At 39.5% G+C, this 18,894-nt stretch overlaps 2 protein-coding genes across 22 annotated transcripts in view; one reads left to right on the forward strand and one right to left on the reverse strand.

Annotated features, from left to right (window-relative positions):
* Positions 1-7,136, forward strand: part of LOC103317445 (dystrophin, isoforms A/C/F/G/H) — a 218,745-nt gene extending 211,609 nt beyond the window's left edge. For 13 of the 16 annotated variants that reach the window (XM_031926602.2, XM_031926616.2, XM_031926607.2 and 10 more), the window contains 10 exons: positions 962-1,227; positions 1,318-1,476; positions 1,562-1,698; positions 1,775-2,065; positions 2,133-2,572; positions 2,655-2,999; positions 3,088-3,384; positions 3,553-3,667; positions 4,179-4,289; positions 5,623-7,136. In XM_031926602.2, coding sequence (XP_031782462.1) covers positions 962-1,227; positions 1,318-1,476; positions 1,562-1,698; positions 1,775-2,065; positions 2,133-2,572; positions 2,655-2,999; positions 3,088-3,384; positions 3,553-3,667; positions 4,179-4,289; positions 5,623-5,753 — 2,292 coding nt within the window. In that variant the 3' untranslated portion in view covers positions 5,754-7,136. Of the gene's footprint in view, positions 1-961; positions 1,228-1,317; positions 1,477-1,561; positions 1,699-1,774; positions 2,066-2,132; positions 2,573-2,654; positions 3,000-3,087; positions 3,385-3,552; positions 3,668-4,178; positions 4,290-4,936; positions 4,952-5,622 lie in introns of all 16 variants that reach the window. The other 3 variants (XM_031926611.2, XM_031926615.2, XM_031926610.2) reach the window with 3 other exon arrangements.
* Positions 7,137-7,456: 320 nt separating this feature from the next.
* On the reverse strand, positions 7,457-17,981 carry LOC100678471 (bromodomain and WD repeat-containing protein 1-like). Of its 6 annotated transcripts, none has more exons than XR_004227133.2 (17): positions 17,533-17,980; positions 17,049-17,240; positions 16,236-16,966; positions 16,112-16,161; positions 15,912-16,040; positions 15,552-15,845; positions 14,793-14,916; positions 13,720-13,889; positions 9,742-9,860; positions 9,563-9,670; positions 9,351-9,488; positions 9,093-9,275; positions 8,627-9,014; positions 8,136-8,546; positions 7,917-8,059; positions 7,741-7,831; positions 7,457-7,657 (listed from the first exon to the last, which is right to left on the reverse strand). XR_004227133.2 is itself a non-coding variant. In XM_008215395.4 (17 exons), the coding sequence occupies exons 1-17, from the start codon at positions 17,716-17,718 to the stop codon at positions 7,603-7,605; spliced, it is 3,519 nt and encodes a 1,172-aa protein (XP_008213617.2). In that variant the 5' UTR covers positions 17,719-17,978; the 3' UTR covers positions 7,459-7,602. The 6 variants fall into 6 exon arrangements, 5 of the variants coding, with proteins under 5 accessions (XP_031782484.1, XP_031782483.1, XP_008213617.2 ...); XM_008215395.4 differs by having other exon boundaries at positions 7,459-7,657; positions 8,129-8,546; positions 17,533-17,978; XM_031926624.2 differs by having other exon boundaries at positions 7,917-8,546; positions 9,563-9,658; positions 17,533-17,981.
* Positions 17,982-18,894: the final 913 nt, after the last annotated feature.

Here is an 18,894-nt window from a genome sequence, read left to right on the forward strand (position 1 = left end):
GTGATCATGAGAAATCCTTACACGAAACGCCAGGAATATTGTCGTAAAATCAGTGCACACCATTCATTCGCGAGTGTGCGACTATGATCAATAATAATAAAGCTATATACAGTGTATACGCGCAAGCAAAACTTAACAGAATTAATCCCGCACGCATGCAAATGAGGCTCTGAAAATTCCCCGCCGCCGTCGCCAGAAAACTATAAAACAAACGCGCCAACTATACACGTACACGCCGATGCATAACTCGGCGCCTTTCTATTTGCTTCGTTTATATTATGAATCATGCAAATTTCTCTCTCTCCCTTGAAATTCTTACACAGTACGTATACGCCGGGCGCCACGAAGAAAGGGGGCATTTTTGGCGCGTTTTTTTGTACATACCTCCCTTGCTCTGTTTGGACAGTTAAGTGCTCGGCAAACGTTTCCCTCGCGAACGAGAGGAAAAAAGAAATGAATCTCATCCGGCGTCGCCGCCTCCTTTCTTCTTCCGCATCTGCTTTCTCGCGGCGGGGATTGGATTCTTCGTCGGGATTGTGTGCATTAAAAATTGCTCTCATCGCGACGAGAGTTTGCGGAATCGCGTCTATGAGGATTGGATTCGAGCGTGTGTTTTGAGAAAAATTTTCCACTCGAGATTCGCCTGGAATTAGATGTACGAGAATTTTGCGAAGGTGCTTTCCGCTGTCTGCGAGTCGCACACAGCGATTGAAACGAAAACAAGGAAAAAGCTCGCCGGGCGAGTTTTCTTCCGCTGGGGAATTCTCTCTCTCTCTCTCTCTCTCCGCAGATGAAATTTCTCAGCCTTGCGTATTTCTTTCTGAAGAAAAAAAAGTACGCGCTGCGACTTTTGTTTCGCGACAGTTTAGATAATCGTGTTTATATCCCCCGATCTCCATATAAGAATATGATTACCAACAAAATCTTAGACAACAATGTTAAAGAATAACCTTCTCCGCAGAAACTATGCGTCTTCCAAAAATCCCTGGAGGAGCTGTCATCTCGACTGGCCGGCGCAGAAGCTCTGCAGAGCGGTTGGCAGCCAGCGGCGGCAAACGGCAATCCCGAGGCGGCGGAACAGCTCGAGCAGCTGCACAAGTTCGGCGAACGTCTCGCCCCGATACAGAGGCTCCTCGAGGAGGCCAACGAGCAGGCTAGCGCCTTTGCAACCAGCAGCGTCATCGTCTCGCACGCGCTACTCGCTAAGCTCGAGGACCTCAATTCTAGGTTGGTATTCACCACTTATTTTCGTGCTTTATTAGTGTATATAAAAAATTAAACGATTATTATATTTACCGATTGTTTGCTTGCACGCAGGTGGAAGGTGCTGCAGGTGGCAGTAGACGAGCGCTACAAGCAGCTAAGCGGTTTCGGTAAGGACGGCAGCACCCCGGGCAGCCAGGCCTTCCTCGCGAGCAGCGTCGAGCCGCCCTGGGAGCGAGCGCTCACACCCGCCAAAGTGCCTTACTATATCAAGTGAGCATACGTTTTTTTTTTCTAAACATCTACTAACGCATGCGCTTGAAAAAGACAACTGATCGATCGATTCTCGATTTCGCAGCCACCAATTGGAGACGACGCACTGGGACCACCCGAAGATGATCGATCTCATGTCTTCGCTCGCGGATCTCAACGAGGTGCGCTTCTCCGCGTACAGGACGGCCATGAAGCTGCGAACGGTGCAGAAGCGACTCAGCTGTGAGTACAGGCCTATAGCCATGATCAATACCATATTTTTAATGCACTTTATCAAATGTTTGATGTTCTCACACAGTGGACTTGCTGAGCCTCTCGACTGCACTGGAACAGTTCGACTCGCACGGCCTCCGAGCGCAGAACGACAAGCTCATCGACATTCCCGACATGGTCACGGTCCTCACCTCCATCTACGAGCACATAGCTGCCGAGAACCCGACGCAGGTCTCGGTACCGCTCTGCATCGATCTCGCCATCAACTGGCTGCTCAACGTCTACGACAGCCAACGAACCGGCCAAATACGCGTCCTGTCCTTCAAGGTGGGCCTGGTGTTGCTCTGCAAGGGACACTTGGAGGAGAAGTACAGATGTGAGTGTCGGAATTACCCGTGTATCAATGTACTTAAACATTTTATAAACCAACTACTTTTTCGCAGATTTATTCAGACTGATCGCGGATCCGAACCGCCTGGTGGACCAGCGCAAGCTCGGTCTGCTGCTGCACGACTGTATCCAGGTGCCGCGTCAGCTGGGCGAAGTCGCGGCCTTCGGCGGCTCCAACATCGAGCCCTCGGTGCGTAGCTGCTTCGAGAAGGCTGGCAAGGACAAGAACGAGATCGAAGCCGTGCACTTCCTGAGCTGGCTGCAACAAGAGCCTCAGAGCATGGTCTGGCTGCCGGTGCTACACAGGCTCGCCGCTGCCGAGAGCGCCAAGCACCAGGCCAAGTGCAACATCTGCAAGGAGTATCCGATAGTCGGCTTCAGGTATCGATGTCTCAAGTGTTTCAACTTCGACATGTGCCAGGGTTGCTTCTTCTCCGGGCGCAAGGCCAAGAATCACAAGCTCACGCATCCTATGCAGGAGTACTGCACGGCGGTTTGTATTTCTATTTCTCTCGTTAAATGTGATGGATTTTCGTTCGAGAAGGTATAGATGTTTCTCTTTCTTCCAATTTCAGACGACATCAGGCGAAGACGTTCGCGACTTTACGCGCGCGCTGCGCAACAAGTTCAAGTCGAAGCGTTACTTCAAGAAACATCCGCGAGTCGGCTACCTGCCGGTACAGACAGTCCTCGAGGGCGACGCTCTCGAGAGTCCCGCTCCATCGCCTCAGCACAGCTCGCTCAGCCAAGACATGCACTCGCGTCTCGAGATCTACGCATCGCGACTCGCCGAGGTCGAGCTGTCTCGCACACGCAGCAACTCCACGCCCGATAGCGACGACGAACACCAGTTGATCGCCCACTACTGCCAAAGCCTCAATGGCGGCGACGGCGTCAACGTGCCACGCAGCCCTGTGCAGGTGAGATTTATGGAAACTTCTTTGAATCCTCATCGTCGTAAATTAGAAATCTTCTCGAAATTTTAACGAGCGTTTCTTCATATATCAGGTGATGGCGGCGATCGACGCAGAGCAACGCGAAGAACTTGAGGCGATGATCCGCGAGCTGGAAGAAGAGAACGCGACGTTGCAAGCAGAGTACGAGAGGTTGCGCTCGAAGCAGACGCCGGGCTCGACGCCCGAGGACGGTGTACACCCGGGCCGCCAACCCGACTGTGATATGATCGCGGAGGCGAAGCTACTACGCCAGCACAAGGGCCGACTCGAGGCACGCATGCAGATACTCGAGGACCACAATCGACAGCTCGAGGCACAGCTTCAGAGACTGAGACAGCTACTCGAGGAGGTACGTCCCTGTGTACACATAGCGCCTTGCGCAAATATTGGCTCTGTACCGAGTGCATCAGTTCACACCTCATGTTTTCTTTGTCAAGGAGGAAACAATTTTTAGCTGGTAGAGGCTCCAAATGGATTGGATTTTATCGTAATTGGATATGTTTTCTGTTGTTTTTAGCCTAATGCCGCATCACCCTCCAAGACTGGAACGTTGCAGACGCGAAGCGTAACTGCCTCGCAACTAGCTACTGACTCTCCCGCTAAAATGAACGGTCACTATCACGATTCTCCAGGTATATCAGACTCACGCCTACGAATTAATTAACTCGTATTTCATTTGGAGGTTTTTCATCTATCTTTTTTAAGTCTCGGTTTGTGGGAATACATTCAAAGACACGAGCATAACAGAGAATCTCATTACTAACACTGATTATGTTTTATCTTACTGGAAAATGGGTGAAGATTGATTTTACTTTGTTCCTGCACTATTGCGTGACGTAAATGCTTGAAGCATCCAATTCACTGGTTAGATCGAACGACAATGTTGACTTTGCATTATTACGTTTTATAAAATGTATTTACCTTGAAGAGAGAAATCTAATCTATTCGAAACAAAAGCGTGCCAGTGCAGGTTGAAACAAACATTTACCTTGCTAATCATACTCATGTGCGATTTCCCACTCCATCTGACTCTCTCTCTCTCTCTCTCTCTCTCTCTCTCTCTCTCTCTCTCTCTCTCTCTCTCTCTCTCTCTCTCTCTCTATCCCGATGTAAACGCGCTTTTCGGATATACATTGGGCTTAGGTGGTGGTGGAGGCGCGGGAGAAGGGCGAGTAAGCAGCTTAGAGAGACCACCGCCGCCGCCTCATTCTCACAGCGTAACTCATAATGTGGGCAACCTCTTACACATGGCAGGTTTGTGCTGGTTCTACCATTCTTTCCTCTTTTTTTTACTCATTCGCTTTTCCCATTCGCGCATCGCGAAACGCTCCCGCGGTAACTCTTATATACGTACAATTTTCAAATAAAATAGCGGATTGAACAGTCTGTGGTAAGGTTTATCTTTAAAAAATTATTTTTGATAAAACAATATTTTAGACAAAGCAATCTTTGTTGTGTGCCTTCTAATTTTTGCAAAAGCTTTTAATAAAATCAATAGTAACAAATTGCCTTTTATTAGCTTTACCTCATTCTATTATACAGTCATCTCTTACAAACGTGTATTTTCCTTTACTACCATCCTTTGTTTGTCAAAAACTGAAAGTTATACACATCTTTTTCCATAATGCACACTTTATTATGAATAAAAGATATCTACTGTATGTATTTATTATATAGGTAGTAATATAAATATTTCATGTGTCCTTTGAAATAATAGTTAAATTTTAAGATAAGAAATTTACTTGTTAAAAAGTTGTATACTGTTAATTTTACCCAGTAGAACATTCTATAAATTCTTGAATAGTTTGATCGAACCTGTACCTTAACTGATATTTCACTGCATGTCTAATCATGTTAACAATTCTAAATTTTCTAATGTGTTGTTTGCTATCACTTTATAGGATGGATGTAAGAAGGTGAGCTCGTCAAAAACAGATAATAATTTTAAATCGTAGACATTTTTTTGGAATTTCTTTTACGATTGCAATAGATATCATTTAAACGCAAACACTATTATTTTGAATCATTTTTCAAATTATATCATTAAAGAATTATTTCTGTTCATATCCTTAAGTTTTACTTTTCAAAGATTAATGTGTTGCGTTCAACATTTTTTTCACTTATAAGTTGTCAATGCACATTATTTTTCATGATTCCAAACATTTTTGTGTCATCACAAATCACAAATATTATTATTTGTTTTTATCTTTCTTCTGCTTAATAAATTTAAAAGAATTTCTAGATGAAATCAAGTATACAATTTATGAATCTGAATACTTATTTTTCAAATGATTCTAGCGTCGATTTCATCTTGATTTTATTATATGTAGTAACTTATAATTAATCAATTTTTACTTAAGGTAGTCATGTAAATAAAATTAATTTGTCGACTTTTTGTACATAGTGTATAAACACTGATATTTTATATCTAGTAGCACTGAAATACTCATAAATTTAATAGTAATACACCTGTACATAGTGTACAATATGAGTTTCGTTAAAATATTTAGTAAACTGCGGTATTATTTTGGACTACCTTAAAATAAACATTTTTGGATAAGTCGACTCATCAATCATGCTTTTGCAGAGGATTTAAGCAAAGCTGTCGGCAACTTGGTGACAGTCATGACTGAGGACAACAAGCCGGAGACCAACGGCCAGCAGCAGCAGCAGCAACAACAGCAGCAGCAGCGTGCTCCGCCTCCGGCTTTTAAGTGAACGCGAAAATGATACAAATATACATATATACATATATAAATATATATATAAATAATAAAAACAAAGAAAATTATACACAAAGTTAACACGAGAACATAAATCTTCAAACGACACACATAAGGGAACAGATACACATCATACACTTTACATGAGTACACACTCATACGAAAGCAATCAATTGTCGCGCTTTATTCACAGAATGATAAGTAAGTGGGTGTGAAAGTCGAAGAGAACATAGAAATCATAATCAACGCTGACCCATTATATCGCAAACTAATCATCGCACACTTTATATCGTTGACCAAGAGCGACAAGTCTGGTTTTATTGCATATCAGAGAGACAAGTACTAATTTTATTGCGCGTGCTGAACGAGACCGCGGCTAGTGAGGATTTAAAAAAAATTAAATTATGAAGAGAAAATAAGAAACACACTTTCACACACACACAGGGTCAAAGAAGTAAAGAAGGGACTTTTTAGATCCGCGTTGCGCGATGGTTTTGGGTATTTTATAGATTCTTTTGTATAGCCGAGAGGACTACTCTTTTATCGAATAGAGAAGATGAGACAGGGAGGACAAACGAATGAGTTCTTTCGAAGCTCCCTTCCCCGTCGGGTTGTGCGCGAGGGGAGAACGACCTTTGAAACTACATATTGTGACTCGTCATATCATTGCCAAAAAAAGAGTTAAGGAGAAACGCTAGAGGAACGAGAAAAATGTTATGTATTGTAATAATCAGAAAACGAACGAATCGATTGTTATACGCCTGCTATAGCTAAGAAGTATATAAGGAAATTATTATTATTAAACTTACTAAAGAAGCGAAACGTGAAAAAGGGGATTTAACGATTATAAATAAATATTAAACACGAAAGAAAATGAAATAAATTCAAGTAATATTAAAACTAATGCATGCAAAAAACAAGCAATGTGTCAAATCGCATACTCTTATAGGCTGTAGAATTGTAATTTACACGCCCTATGTCACTTGCAATCCTAAACCCCCCTTTTTTCTTTTCGTTTGATTAAAACCTATTCTAAATGCCCAATAAACTTTTTAACTGGGGCATTTACATTTTACTAAAATGCAAAACAGATATTATACATGTATACACACGAACGCATATAATGTACTGCAAACAAATGTAAGAAGGGAAAGAGAAATCGAAGACCAAATCGAAACGACGCTTCTCCCGGCACGTGAACGTATATTATTATATATCGAGGACGATTTCCTGCGACTTTTCTAGATTTTTTTAACGAAGAAAAAGGAAGAATACGACCTACAGCAAAACATGCTATTTTGGTTTTTTGACTTCCGTTCCACTAACGAACGAATGTTATGTATATGTTTAAAGATATTAATAAACTATCAACAAAGCATATTATAGTATCTATTCTAAAAACCTGCAATCATTGTAAAATGATTAATTGTAATACATAACTTGAATAAATGTTCCTTGAATTGAATGTTATAGTGGGTGAATTCACAAGTTTTATAAGACTACTTAAGGCTAACAATTTATTTTGATTAATACTCTTGATTTTATCTCTTTTTTTATCTCTTGTTGGATGTTAACTTGTATCGGCTTATTTGGACACATTTAAATTTTAAATGATGTAGATGTTGCAAAGGTTTGCAACGCAAAGTATTAGGACATGGGGTATTATAGTATATGTTTGTAGACGAATACACACTGTGATTAACATGAGTCAAGTAGATTCTTTATTTAAAAAATGTATCAAAAGGTAAAAAGTACTTAAAGCCAAAATCTTACGTTGATTTATACTTCTTAAAGCTACAAAATAATAGTACGAAGAATAGTATGAAATCGTGAAAAAATCTTCATCAACTGGTTTTTTTCTGTTGTTCAGTATTTGCTTGAGGGGATCCATTTTTGCACCTGTAAATAATAAATAAGTTACGCGATACCAAGAATTGTAGCACAAATTATAATATACAAGAGAATTTCCTATATTCGTTTACCTTGGCATCGACAGATTGATTGCCGGCGCAGTGAACAGTTTACGGCGACGAGCCAATCGTCGACGCCGCTTAGCTATCATAGACTGATCATCTGGCGGTATAAATGATAAAGCAAATCAGTGATTTTTTAAGCGATAATACTGTTGTACAAAATTCAAAATGATGCCATTTTATACCTTGTTTTTCGCGATTCGTAGCACATCCAGTTGGTTTCCTCGTCGTTCGTCGTTTTCCCTTAAGGGAAACATCTCTCATCATATTATCCTCTTCTGCAGTATCAAATTTTTCTGACAAATGTCTGCCAGGCTTCGTTGCATCCCTGAAATAGTAAAAATTCAAGTAAAGAAGCGCTACTTTAATTTTGATAAATGTATTTAATTCTACTTGCACAATACTGTCAAGAACTTGCTGCATAATAAACGTTGCTTGATACTTATAATATAAACACATCATGATATTCGTTGAACTTTGCAGCTCGATTTCATTCATTTCAAAATTCTTGGCCAAGTATCTGATATCGAATTCCAAAGCATCCACGCGTCGATAGAACAGATTTCCGAGACGAGCGCTGATGATCTCCAAATCAATGGGATACTCAACCCTACAGACGTAAGAAGGATCATTCCTGAGTTTGACGAACGGCACAGCAATAGGAGTTCGCATGAGTTCTTCAAGTTTGCGTCGAATTCGTCGACAGATAGCTGGCCTACCGTCCTGATGCCATTCATTGGGCTTCGGCTGGTAGCGTAATTTGCGAAGATCTTCTGGTGTCACAGGTATAGGGACACCCTTCTTTTCTGGAAGATCTAAAAACAAAAAAACTGCAATGAGTATTAATGTGTCAAGTAGAGCGTGAAGAAAAAGTCTGTGATCAAAGAGATATTACTTTTTTCATCTATCGGCTCGATATTCCACGGACTGACGTTATATTCCGATCCGGTATCGGTTTGGATGCACAGACACTCGAATTTCGAATCGGACAATTTCTGTGGATCCTGAGCTTGCACTGCTAAAATCCGGCCAAAGTACCACATGTTCCCGAGCATTCGACGAAACCTGCTGCCGACCTTCCAGTTTTGCGCCAAAGCCGTGTAGAAATGTTGACGAAGAATGAGAAAATCGTAAGGATGGTCCTTGATATAGTGATACTCCACGTCGAAAAATTTGCCTGTTCTCTCTCTGATGTCGTCAATACGCTCGAGCCTCAAGCAGCAGATTCGAATATTATTTTTTCTCTTATACGAAATCTCTATTACTTTTGCAGACTCGTGAGCCTGGAATAATGAAGTATTGATTATTATTTAAACATATTTTAATTAAAAACGAATACATCGAAAGTCTTTGAACCTCACTTTGAAATTAAATTTACTCCAAGGCATCTCGGATTCACGAATCTCGTAGAGTTTCTTCAGGCTGACGAATTCAAAGAAAGCCTTATGGCATTGCTGGATGTATACTACTTTGTCCCCTAATTGTGGTAAATAAGGCGATTTCACTGACCGAACAGTGCAAAGCCACTCCCCATCGTTGACTGCCTGAATAACATAACAACACGAACAATATGAGACAATATAAGGCTATTTTCAATATCATATAGACAATTTTCTTACGGAATCTTCGCTAGCATCGTTACTGCTATCATCGCTGCAGCTGCTGTCCTCGCTATCTTCTGAACCATCTTTATTTTTTAACGATTCGGAGACGTTTCCTGTGAGTAGCTGGTTATTATTAAGTCTTGTTCTTGGATCCTACGAATAAAAGTGTATCAGCAACTATTAAATCAAACAATTGAATCAATACTGAATTAAATTTAAAAAATTACCAAACTTTGAGTAGAGTTGTTATTTCCGATCGTTACACCGTTTGATTCGGGATAATTATTGGCTGTAATTGGAATGCCGACAACACCTGTTACCTGCTGTTGTTGAAGCTTTATAGATGAAAAAAATGAAATTTTCCTCATCCGCTAAAAATAATTATTATTAATGTAAATCAACTCACCGAATTCTGTCCGGTATCACACGAAGGTCGAAACAGATCTTGTCTTACAGAAATTTTCTTCTCCAACAAAGGTATCACTGGCTCTTCCTTTGGTTCTGTCTGCACTCCCTGATCATTAACTAGATGTAATGAAAAATAAAATAGCATTGAAAAAACGCAGACATAAATTAAATAGAGAAACAGAGAATTACCCGTCGTCTGTTGTAAACTAGTATCAACGACTTGCAATATACAGTCCAGTTTCTTTTGCGTTTCGAGTGAAAATTTGTACAAATCTATTTTGGCTGCCTGTATCATTTCCTTGATCATCTTGGCATTGTTCGCCCGCACATCGTTTTCACTATTTAGCGCCATAGCGGTCCAAAATGGTTTGCACCTGTAACAATAATCAGTTTCTAATTCATAAATAGAAAATTAGTGCGCTTTTTTATCACATGGTTTATATTAACAGCGGGGATTCCCCAACCAGATGTACTGTCAAACTTTTTTGTTAGGCTTGGTCCATTCTTTGTTAGCGTAAAAGAGTGATGCTATGCAGCTGCGCGGATTTACCCACAATGATTCCATTCATATATATATATATATAAGTATGCTCTCACTGCTGTTATATTTACGAACGCTTAAATGCCAAGGGTTTATGGCGCGCACACGCAGCATGTAAGCTTATATACGCTGTCCTCGATCGCATGAGTAAAAGGTTATTTTTGTGTCGAAATTTTGAGTGATTGTACTGATTAATATAAGAGTTTTTTCGCGTCCACGGAAAAAGCAAATTTTTAGTATGATTATCAGCGGTTATAACTATCGTCGACAACGATAACTTTTAATTGTCAGCGACTACAACTATGTCGGCGACAATAACTTTGCGACTATAATTTTTTATTATCAGCGCGCGACTGTTAGTATCATATATACAAATATAACTTCGTATAGAAAAAAAAACACCGCTTAACTCACCACTACGCTGGTATCTTGAAAAATCACTGCAAAAATGTGTGGTCAGTGCAGTAAGACAACGAAACTCTATGAAGAAAAAATATTGAAATTACGCAGTTGAGCCTCGAATGACGTCCCATCGACTGCCGGTCGCTTCGTTTCTTGTAGTATAGATTCACAATGACTAAAATAATTCCAAGTTTTCAAGAATTAATAATCTTGCATCTTTCGCCAACGACGCACTGCACTACTCACTGCATCTTTTTTTCAACTAAATCCATCGAAACTTTGAAAGTTTGAGTTCAAAAGCGCACAAAGAAGTGAATGAAAAACGCCTGGTGAAGTGGATGCTTGCACTCGGATATTCCTTGCACGACTGCGACGGGCTCAGTCGTTTCTCGCATATAGCTACACGACTGACTGCAGAGTGAACGCAGTCTCCAAACACAGCTTCGGCGCTGCACGTGTTAGTTATTTGGGAAAAATTTGCTCTAGTCGAAATTTCATGTATCTTTAAGCTGCTGTTGTAACATTTCGATTATGATAATGTACGTTTCGGTTATGATTTCATACTGCGTGATCAACTGATCATAGAATAATTATCTATACATATAAATAGTGAAATTTATTGTATTTGTTTTCATGAGATTTATAAACGTTCCGTCGTTTATATTACGCGACTGGTTAACGTTTATCTTATATTGAGCTTTCATTATCTAATATCCGCACTATATTTTTGAATGGAGTTTAATCGCGATAAAGATAACGTTTATTTCATAAAATATTATCGTCCTTTACAACACAAGGTAAAAACGTTTAGGTAAAGACAGTAAAATCATAAGAACTTAACGATGAAATCAATTTGCTGTTTGGTATAAAAAATCATGTTTTTGCAACAATTATGAAAATAGTAATATAATTTTAAGATGTATTACATTTCGTAAGTACTCGAATATTACAAAATCATGCAATGCTTTAAGTTTGGCAACGAATCGACCAGCGTGTATATCACAGAAGTTGCTGAACTGGCTTCGTTATATGAGATGGTCCTGTTGAAGATATATTATATTATCGATACTGTTAAGCATGTTTATTAAGCGTTTTAAGTACCATGGTCTTTTTCCTTTTTCTCATCTTCTATTTTTAGGATGTCTCGCTTCATTGTACTCTTCGCCCTCCTCATAATGTTTCATGGGATGATCTTCATTGTCGTCAGTTTCATCATTATCATCATCTTCTTCTTCGCTACTAACAGCTTTTCTCTTGGTAGGACCTTTAACCACAGATTATTTTTAAAGTCAATACACATATTCATAAACTGAATTTCGTGGTCTCGATTGTACTTACTTTTTTTAGAAACTTCATTTGATAGTTGACTTTTAGTAGGAGACCCTTTTTTGCTCTTTTTCGACTCCGAATTAGTTTTTCGACGATTAGCTGATTTCCAATTGTCCATAATTTTGCACATGTATTTTTCGAACGTCGCCGATAATCGTAGCGTCATGAAATATATCTGGAAAGTAATATTTACATTATCATATGACTCTAGCGCTATGAACTTCTTTTAACTTCAATATACGAAGTACCTTTGAACGCGTATCCGTATTATAACGTCTACTATTGGTAAATATTAATTTCATATCTTTGGCAAATTCACTAGGAGACTTATAATTTCCTCCCAAAAGCTCCTCCTTGACTGTTCGCAGATCCATTGGAGTACTTATGAATCGAAGGTACTCAGGGTGCTCTAAAAGATCCACGGGTTCTCTGAACGGAATGGAATCTTCACATTGCCACAAAGTGTCCAGCAGCTTTTGACAAGCTACTTGCCAATCTTTACGAACTTTGTGAGTTTTTAGACGTAGGCTGAACGCAGGTCTGGTTGGCCATTGCGTGCTTGTAGATGGCCTGTTAATATCATCCTCTTCGACTTCAAATTCCGAATCCGAAGTACTGTGAAAAGTGGTGGTGTATAAGGACCTGTCTGAAGACTCGTCACTAGTTGAACATATTCGATTATAGGAGGGATTTGATTGGTTGAAATCATTCGTATGTAGATGTTCCTGTGGCTCCTTTTGTTGTACCAAAAATTGAAATCATAAATAGTACATTACGCATCTAGGAAGGCAAAGTATTGGCGAGCCCACAGTTCGTGTAAATTGCCACTTGAGCCGAAGGCGAGCTGTGGGCTCGCCATTGTACCTCCCGTGGTATGCGAATACTATTTTACGTTCCCCACTGAAAAAAAAAACACAGCCATTTTGTAATCCGCCATTGTACGAAGACTCGCCAAAATGATCGTAGAGTTCAGCAGTTTTAAAGAATCAGTTCGATCGTTTTTGCTGGTGCCCCGCGTAAGTGACCAATTTTACGAGTCGCGACTCCCCAAAACTACCAGTGGCACACCGTTCTTCTTACTGAACAGTCGTTACGGTGGCAGAACGGTTAAAACTACCGAACTTTACAGCAGAAACGATTGTTTTTTTTTTCAGTGCAATCGCCAGGAAGGAAGCTGCGCGAGCGGGAAATTTTACTTTCCTGGGGTACGTAAAATAATAAATATACGATTGTTAAGGATCAAATAAATTGAAACCTTACTCGGTATAACACAATATTTCTTACCGAACTGTTCGTGGAAACGACGCGTTGCTGTTCAATATCACTTTCTGCAATATTCGGCATTCCAAATAATTGAGTCTGATGAATTAACCATTCCCCTTGCTCAACGGCTATTCTTTGATCCTATGTGTCAAAGCGTATCGGATACTATCAGAGCAAATGAAACAATTGAATCAATACTGTATTAAATAAAAATGTCTTACCAAATTTTGAGCACAGTTGTTATTGCCGATCGTTACACTGTTTGACTCGTAAAAATTATTTGCTGTCATTGGAATGCCGACGGGGAGTGTGACTTGCTGTTGTTGCACTGGCTCTTCGTTTGGTTCTGTCTGCACTCCCTGATCGTTAACTAGATGTAATGAAAAATAAAATAGCATTGAAAAACGTGCACATAAATTTAATACGGAAACAGAGAATTACCCGTCGTCTGTTGTAAACAAGTATCAACGACTTGCAGTATACAGTCCAGTTTATGTTGCGTTTCGGTTAAACATTTGTACAAATCGTTTTTTGCCGCCTGTATCATTTCCTTGATCGCTCGCACATCGTTTCCAGTATTAAGCGCCATATCTGCCTTAAATTGGTTGCACCTGCAACGTAAATGAGTCACTCGATGAATTAAAAATTTTAGGGAATAACCAATTAGCACTCTAGCCGGACATGCGCATAATGCACGTGAAAATGATGCAGCTGTGCGGAAAAACACTGCGCTGTGTCTTACAACTGTCTTAAAACGACCTGCGCTCGCATACTATCGCTGTTCTGCCGCAGTCGTAGCACAGCGTTGAAAACATAGTGTCGTCGCCATATTATCGAAAGTGTGCGTCCGTGAAAAAAATATTAACGAAATACGCACAGTTGAGCTTCAAGTCCCGTCCCATCGACTGCCGGTCGCTTCGACGCTCGAAGTAGCGATTATTACGGACGGAAATGAGCGTAGACCTTGGGACTCGCGGATTCGGAAGATCCAGAGGCCTACGCTCTAACTACTCAGCTACAGTCTAAACGATGCATACGGATGCGACGCATTGTATCACGGCTCGGCGGACTCTTATCGATGACTCGTCTTGATGCTCACGTTGCGAACCATACACGAAACAGGAAGAATGCTCGCGGTGATAGTGAGATACCTTTTCGCGCTAGAGCAGCGTCACGACTATTTTGAAAAAAAAAAGTATATATTATATAGTATAGCTAGCCGAAAGAAGCCAATATGAGATTTCTTATTAACTCGCATATGCGGACTCTTATATAAGTATATCGATTACGCGTTTTGATATACTTAGGTATTAGAATGCGATAAGATCGATAAGAGAGCCGATATAAATTGCATCTTTCTGTGCCAATATTGATCTTGCTTTGCTCGGAGCATATGAACCTAGACTTTATATTACTTAGATTAATTTCAACGGAATCGAAATGTTCGGCGTATATGGGCTCGATAAATACAAATGATTGAAACAGAAGAGCTCGATGTAAGGTGCAATTGTTACCTTGAGGTTCCATGTCCTCTGCCTCTTCTTTTAGCTCCTGCTTGAACTTCAGAATCGTAAAACCTGGACTCAGTTGTCCAGCATTTCCGTCGCTGTGAACCCCCTGTTGTTGCAGCGCGAATGCCTATTTAAAATTAAAGTATAATAAGATTTATCATTTGTTTAATCTATACTGTTTAGCGATACATTCCCTATAAATATTACATTGCTTTTCCCAATTAATTATTCAGCATGATTCACGCTTTAGTGCCGTACTTACACATTGCAGGAAATTAAAAAAAACCGTGAAATTTCTTTTAAAAGTTTTATTTCTATGCGTATATAGAATGTACGTACAAAGATTTTTACTTTTGTTATGGCACCATCAGCGACGTCGAAGAGCTGCGCGTCTCCCCCTACTGAATCATCTCAGTTAAGATCTCAGCTCTCACCTGAGATTATCCAGTAGGGTCGACTTTTCCTTTTTCTTATCTGCCACGGCGTAGGCAAAAAAAATATCATAGATCGACGTACTAGAGTAAAAATAATTTTATAGCGCGCATTTATTGTAACGGTTCTAAACGTCTTTTATTTTTTCGAAGAACCTGGGCGGTGATACACTATAGAGATATCCTCAGGCTCGTGCGCGACATTCCTGCTTAAGGAGTCGTTTTCTGAATTAGACTGACCTGTTAACATCACATTATTGAATATTAGTAAGCTACTTTTTTCAAAATTACGAGCTCTTCGAACTAATTGTAGAATAGATATTATGAATACCTGGAAAGTTAGTACGTCCTCTGTTAATATTCATTGTACGTTCATTCTCTTGAGCATTCTCGTCATCAGTACTATCAGACTGGTCATCACCACTATCATCCTCTTCGCCATCCTCATCTTCCTCGCTTTTATCCTCGTAGTTATCGACGATACACACAATTATCCGTTTACCGCTGTTCTTCGACCTATAGTTTCGCGTCTCTTTACCCTTGGCACTAGAACGACGTGGCAAGTTAATTACAATCTCTTCGCAACTCTTTGTTTTCGATTGGCGAATAATTATCGAAGACGTTCCTGTTACATTAAAAACTATTAGATGTACACATAAGACATTTATTATACAAAAGAATCTTTATTTACCTTCTCTGTTGGCACACACCCTTCTTCTTTTTCTGGGGCTCTCGACAACAGTATCTGCTAAGCTTAAGTTATCGTCTGATTCATCATTACCGTCAGTAGCTCTTCTATCGGGTTCTCTTCCGACAGCACCTGTTGAATGGCCCGATTAGAACAAAATCTATTTAAAAACATATATTTTTCATATGCATATAGATTTTAACCTTGAGATGTTGAAGTTTGTGACTGACTTGCTTCATTCTGATTTGCATCTCTGTTGATATAGAACGACATTGTTAAAAAAAAAATCAAAGAACATTCGGTCAATAGCTCGATCAAATGGCTTACTCAATTATTCTTAACAATTTTGTGGTAACGGCGTCACAAATGACAAATATATTGTTTTCCATGGAAAAGCTGAGTATTACAACAGGGCGTTCTCTGAGCTCCCTGATATTTACAGCCAACATTTCGACGTCGAATCGTATCGCAGCGACGCGACGGTAAAAACGATTTTGTAGGCGATCATGAATCGTCTGCAAATCTATCGGGTAGTTTGCTGTGGAAAAATACGAGAGGTCGCCATTGAGTTTGAGAAATGGCTTAGCTATATCAAGTTTCATAAGTGGACCAAGGCCATGCAAAATTCGACAACGGACGGAATCCCCGATGGCAGTATCGTACGTCCATTCATCGCGTTCAAGACGATGCGTCGATTTGCTAATTTCTTCCACTTCCCAAGGGCTGATCTCCTCTAATCTTCCATTATTCCACTCAACGCGTAGCCGCTTGTACTGAGAACCAGGATAACGTCGATGATGGTAATCTTGTACCGATATGATTTGGCCGTAGAACCAGACTTTGCCGATCAAGCGGCGAAGTCTGTGACCCGATCGCCACTTTCTCTTGCATGCAGCATCGAAAATCTGGCGAAGGACTAAGAAATCGGTAACTCTGTCTAGGTTGCGATACCTTACAGTAAAGCTCGTCTTGTCACTTAGTAGTTCGAGCTTCAGACAGCAAAGACGTAGTGGCTGCATCACGTATTTGATCTCCACTACTTTGACGTACTCGTGAACCTTGATTGTTGTAATAAAATGACGTATTCATATTTGGCTTTTGAAAATTATTGAAATTATATCAAAAAATTGGAAGATTTACATCGAGCTCCCTAAAGTTCATGCTGGACCAGGGCTTGTCAGACTCCTCAACTCGGTACAAATTCCGTTTTTTCACTTCCTCCAGATAATCATGGTGGGCCTGTTTCACATACACGACGTGGTCTCCGATTTGTGGAAAATATATTGTTTTCGATGGTTTGACGCTGCAAAGCCATTCTTGATTTTCTAAACTCTAAAATCATAGAAAGTATTACATGTTCCGAAATGTACATTTTTTTTTTGCATCTTAGTGTACATGAGCTTTTGATGTATTGCTTGTAAACGATTTCACACTTTATAATCATATAAGAGAGTAGAGGTATCATAACATTATAGGCAGATTGGTACTGCTTTTTAATCTGCAACTTTCAACTGTTGACGATACTGCGACAGAGAAAGATTTATGCACAAAGTCTAACACCGAATTTATGATATAACAATAATTAATAGCATTAGGTATATGTATATAATTACGCGCCACTTACCGCAGATTCACTCTCAGACATGTTTATATAATTATTGTGAACCTTTAGAATTCCCTCTTTTATATAGACATAGATTTTATGACGTGTACAGTTTGAAGTATGAACATCGGCAATCTCTCCTCTAACGTCTGCTTCAACTGAACGACAAGTCCGGCATATGACGACTTTTATACTCGAGATACGCATGTTATCTCCTCTAGTTCCGCGATTATTTTTGATTCACACTCGCACAATTGTTTAGAACTTTTTTCACAGGACTTGATGTGGCTGCGTGCAATAAAGTCTACGTCTTGGACATCATTGTATAATTTGCGAACATATTGATACGCAAATTGAGAAATTATAGAATCGTTCTGAATACTACATACTTGACTGAGAAAAGCGTTTTTTGCACCATATCTTTAATAGGTGGCTTATCTTTAGAGTTAATCGGGAAAAATCGTTTAGCTTTTTTTTTTTTATCAGCGATATACTTATATCATATCAAGGTATGCTATTTGTTATAGTATAAGTTTAATAACAAATAATTTTAGGTAAGGTGAAGGACAAGAATATAACATTAGATTTATAAGTAATTTTGAAAAATATACTAAAAAAGTATATATTTCATTATAAAATATAATTTTACCTTTGCAAAAGAAAACATAATTTTCGTGATACTATTCATTGTTGAACCTCGTGCAAACTTAGTTTAGCGACACTTTAAATTTTAATTAATTACGTATAATTAATTGCTCTTTGAAAAGAAGTTTTGGTCCAACACAGGAGCTTTCTCCAATACTTGCGTCCAGCCTTCTTCCCAGTCATTTCCGTTTCCTATGCCCGTATTCATGTGAATCAAAAAATCATGATATCAAAACAAGGACATTTATCAACTCTGTATATTAATAATACCAAAAACATCTACTATCTTCGGCATCGTTGAAGTTCGCGATTTTGGCTACCAAAGCGTTAGAATGCGTAGAAATCTGACTAATATTCGCTGTTATCTGTGAAAGATCTTCACTCTCGATTGTCGACTGAGTCTCGGGTATATAATCCGAATCCGAATCGTCTTCATTGTTATCGCTTGATGAAGTCTTCTTCTACGTCCATCATCGGAATTCTAGCACTGACTGTACCTTTAACATTTTATTTCAAAGGATCAAAAAAAAGTTGACATTAAATAAGGACACAGAATTAAGGTACCATTTCTTAAGTATTAATAAAACCTCCTTACCAGACTTTTTATTCTGTTTGTCACTCCATCGCGCAATAATAAATCCCATGAAAGATTGAAATATCAACGATAATCTGGTAGTCATTTTATAAATCTGCAACAAAGTAAAGATCATTATCACACATGCACTAAGCCGAAGAACT

The sequence above is a fragment of the Nasonia vitripennis genome, chromosome 3, assembly GCF_009193385.2.
Source record: "Nasonia vitripennis strain AsymCx chromosome 3, Nvit_psr_1.1, whole genome shotgun sequence".
In the NCBI taxonomy this organism is placed as follows: Eukaryota; Metazoa; Arthropoda; class Insecta; order Hymenoptera; family Pteromalidae; genus Nasonia; species Nasonia vitripennis.

What these genes read in the sequence shown, in the direction of transcription:
- LOC100678471 (XM_031926623.2), bottom strand. Translation starts at nt 17,718, where the DNA reads ATGCGTATCTCGAGTATAAAAGTCGTCATATGCCGGACTTGTCGTTCA. An exon ending in ACAAACTTCAACATCTCAAG is followed by an intron (nt 16,041 to 16,111) that starts GTTAAAATCTAT and finishes GCCATTCAACAG; the next exon opens with GTGCTGTCGGAAGAGAACCC. An exon ending in TACGAATCGCGAAAAACAAG is followed by an intron (nt 7,832 to 7,916) that starts GTATAAAATGGC and finishes TTATACCGCCAG; the next exon opens with ATGATCAGTCTATGATAGCT.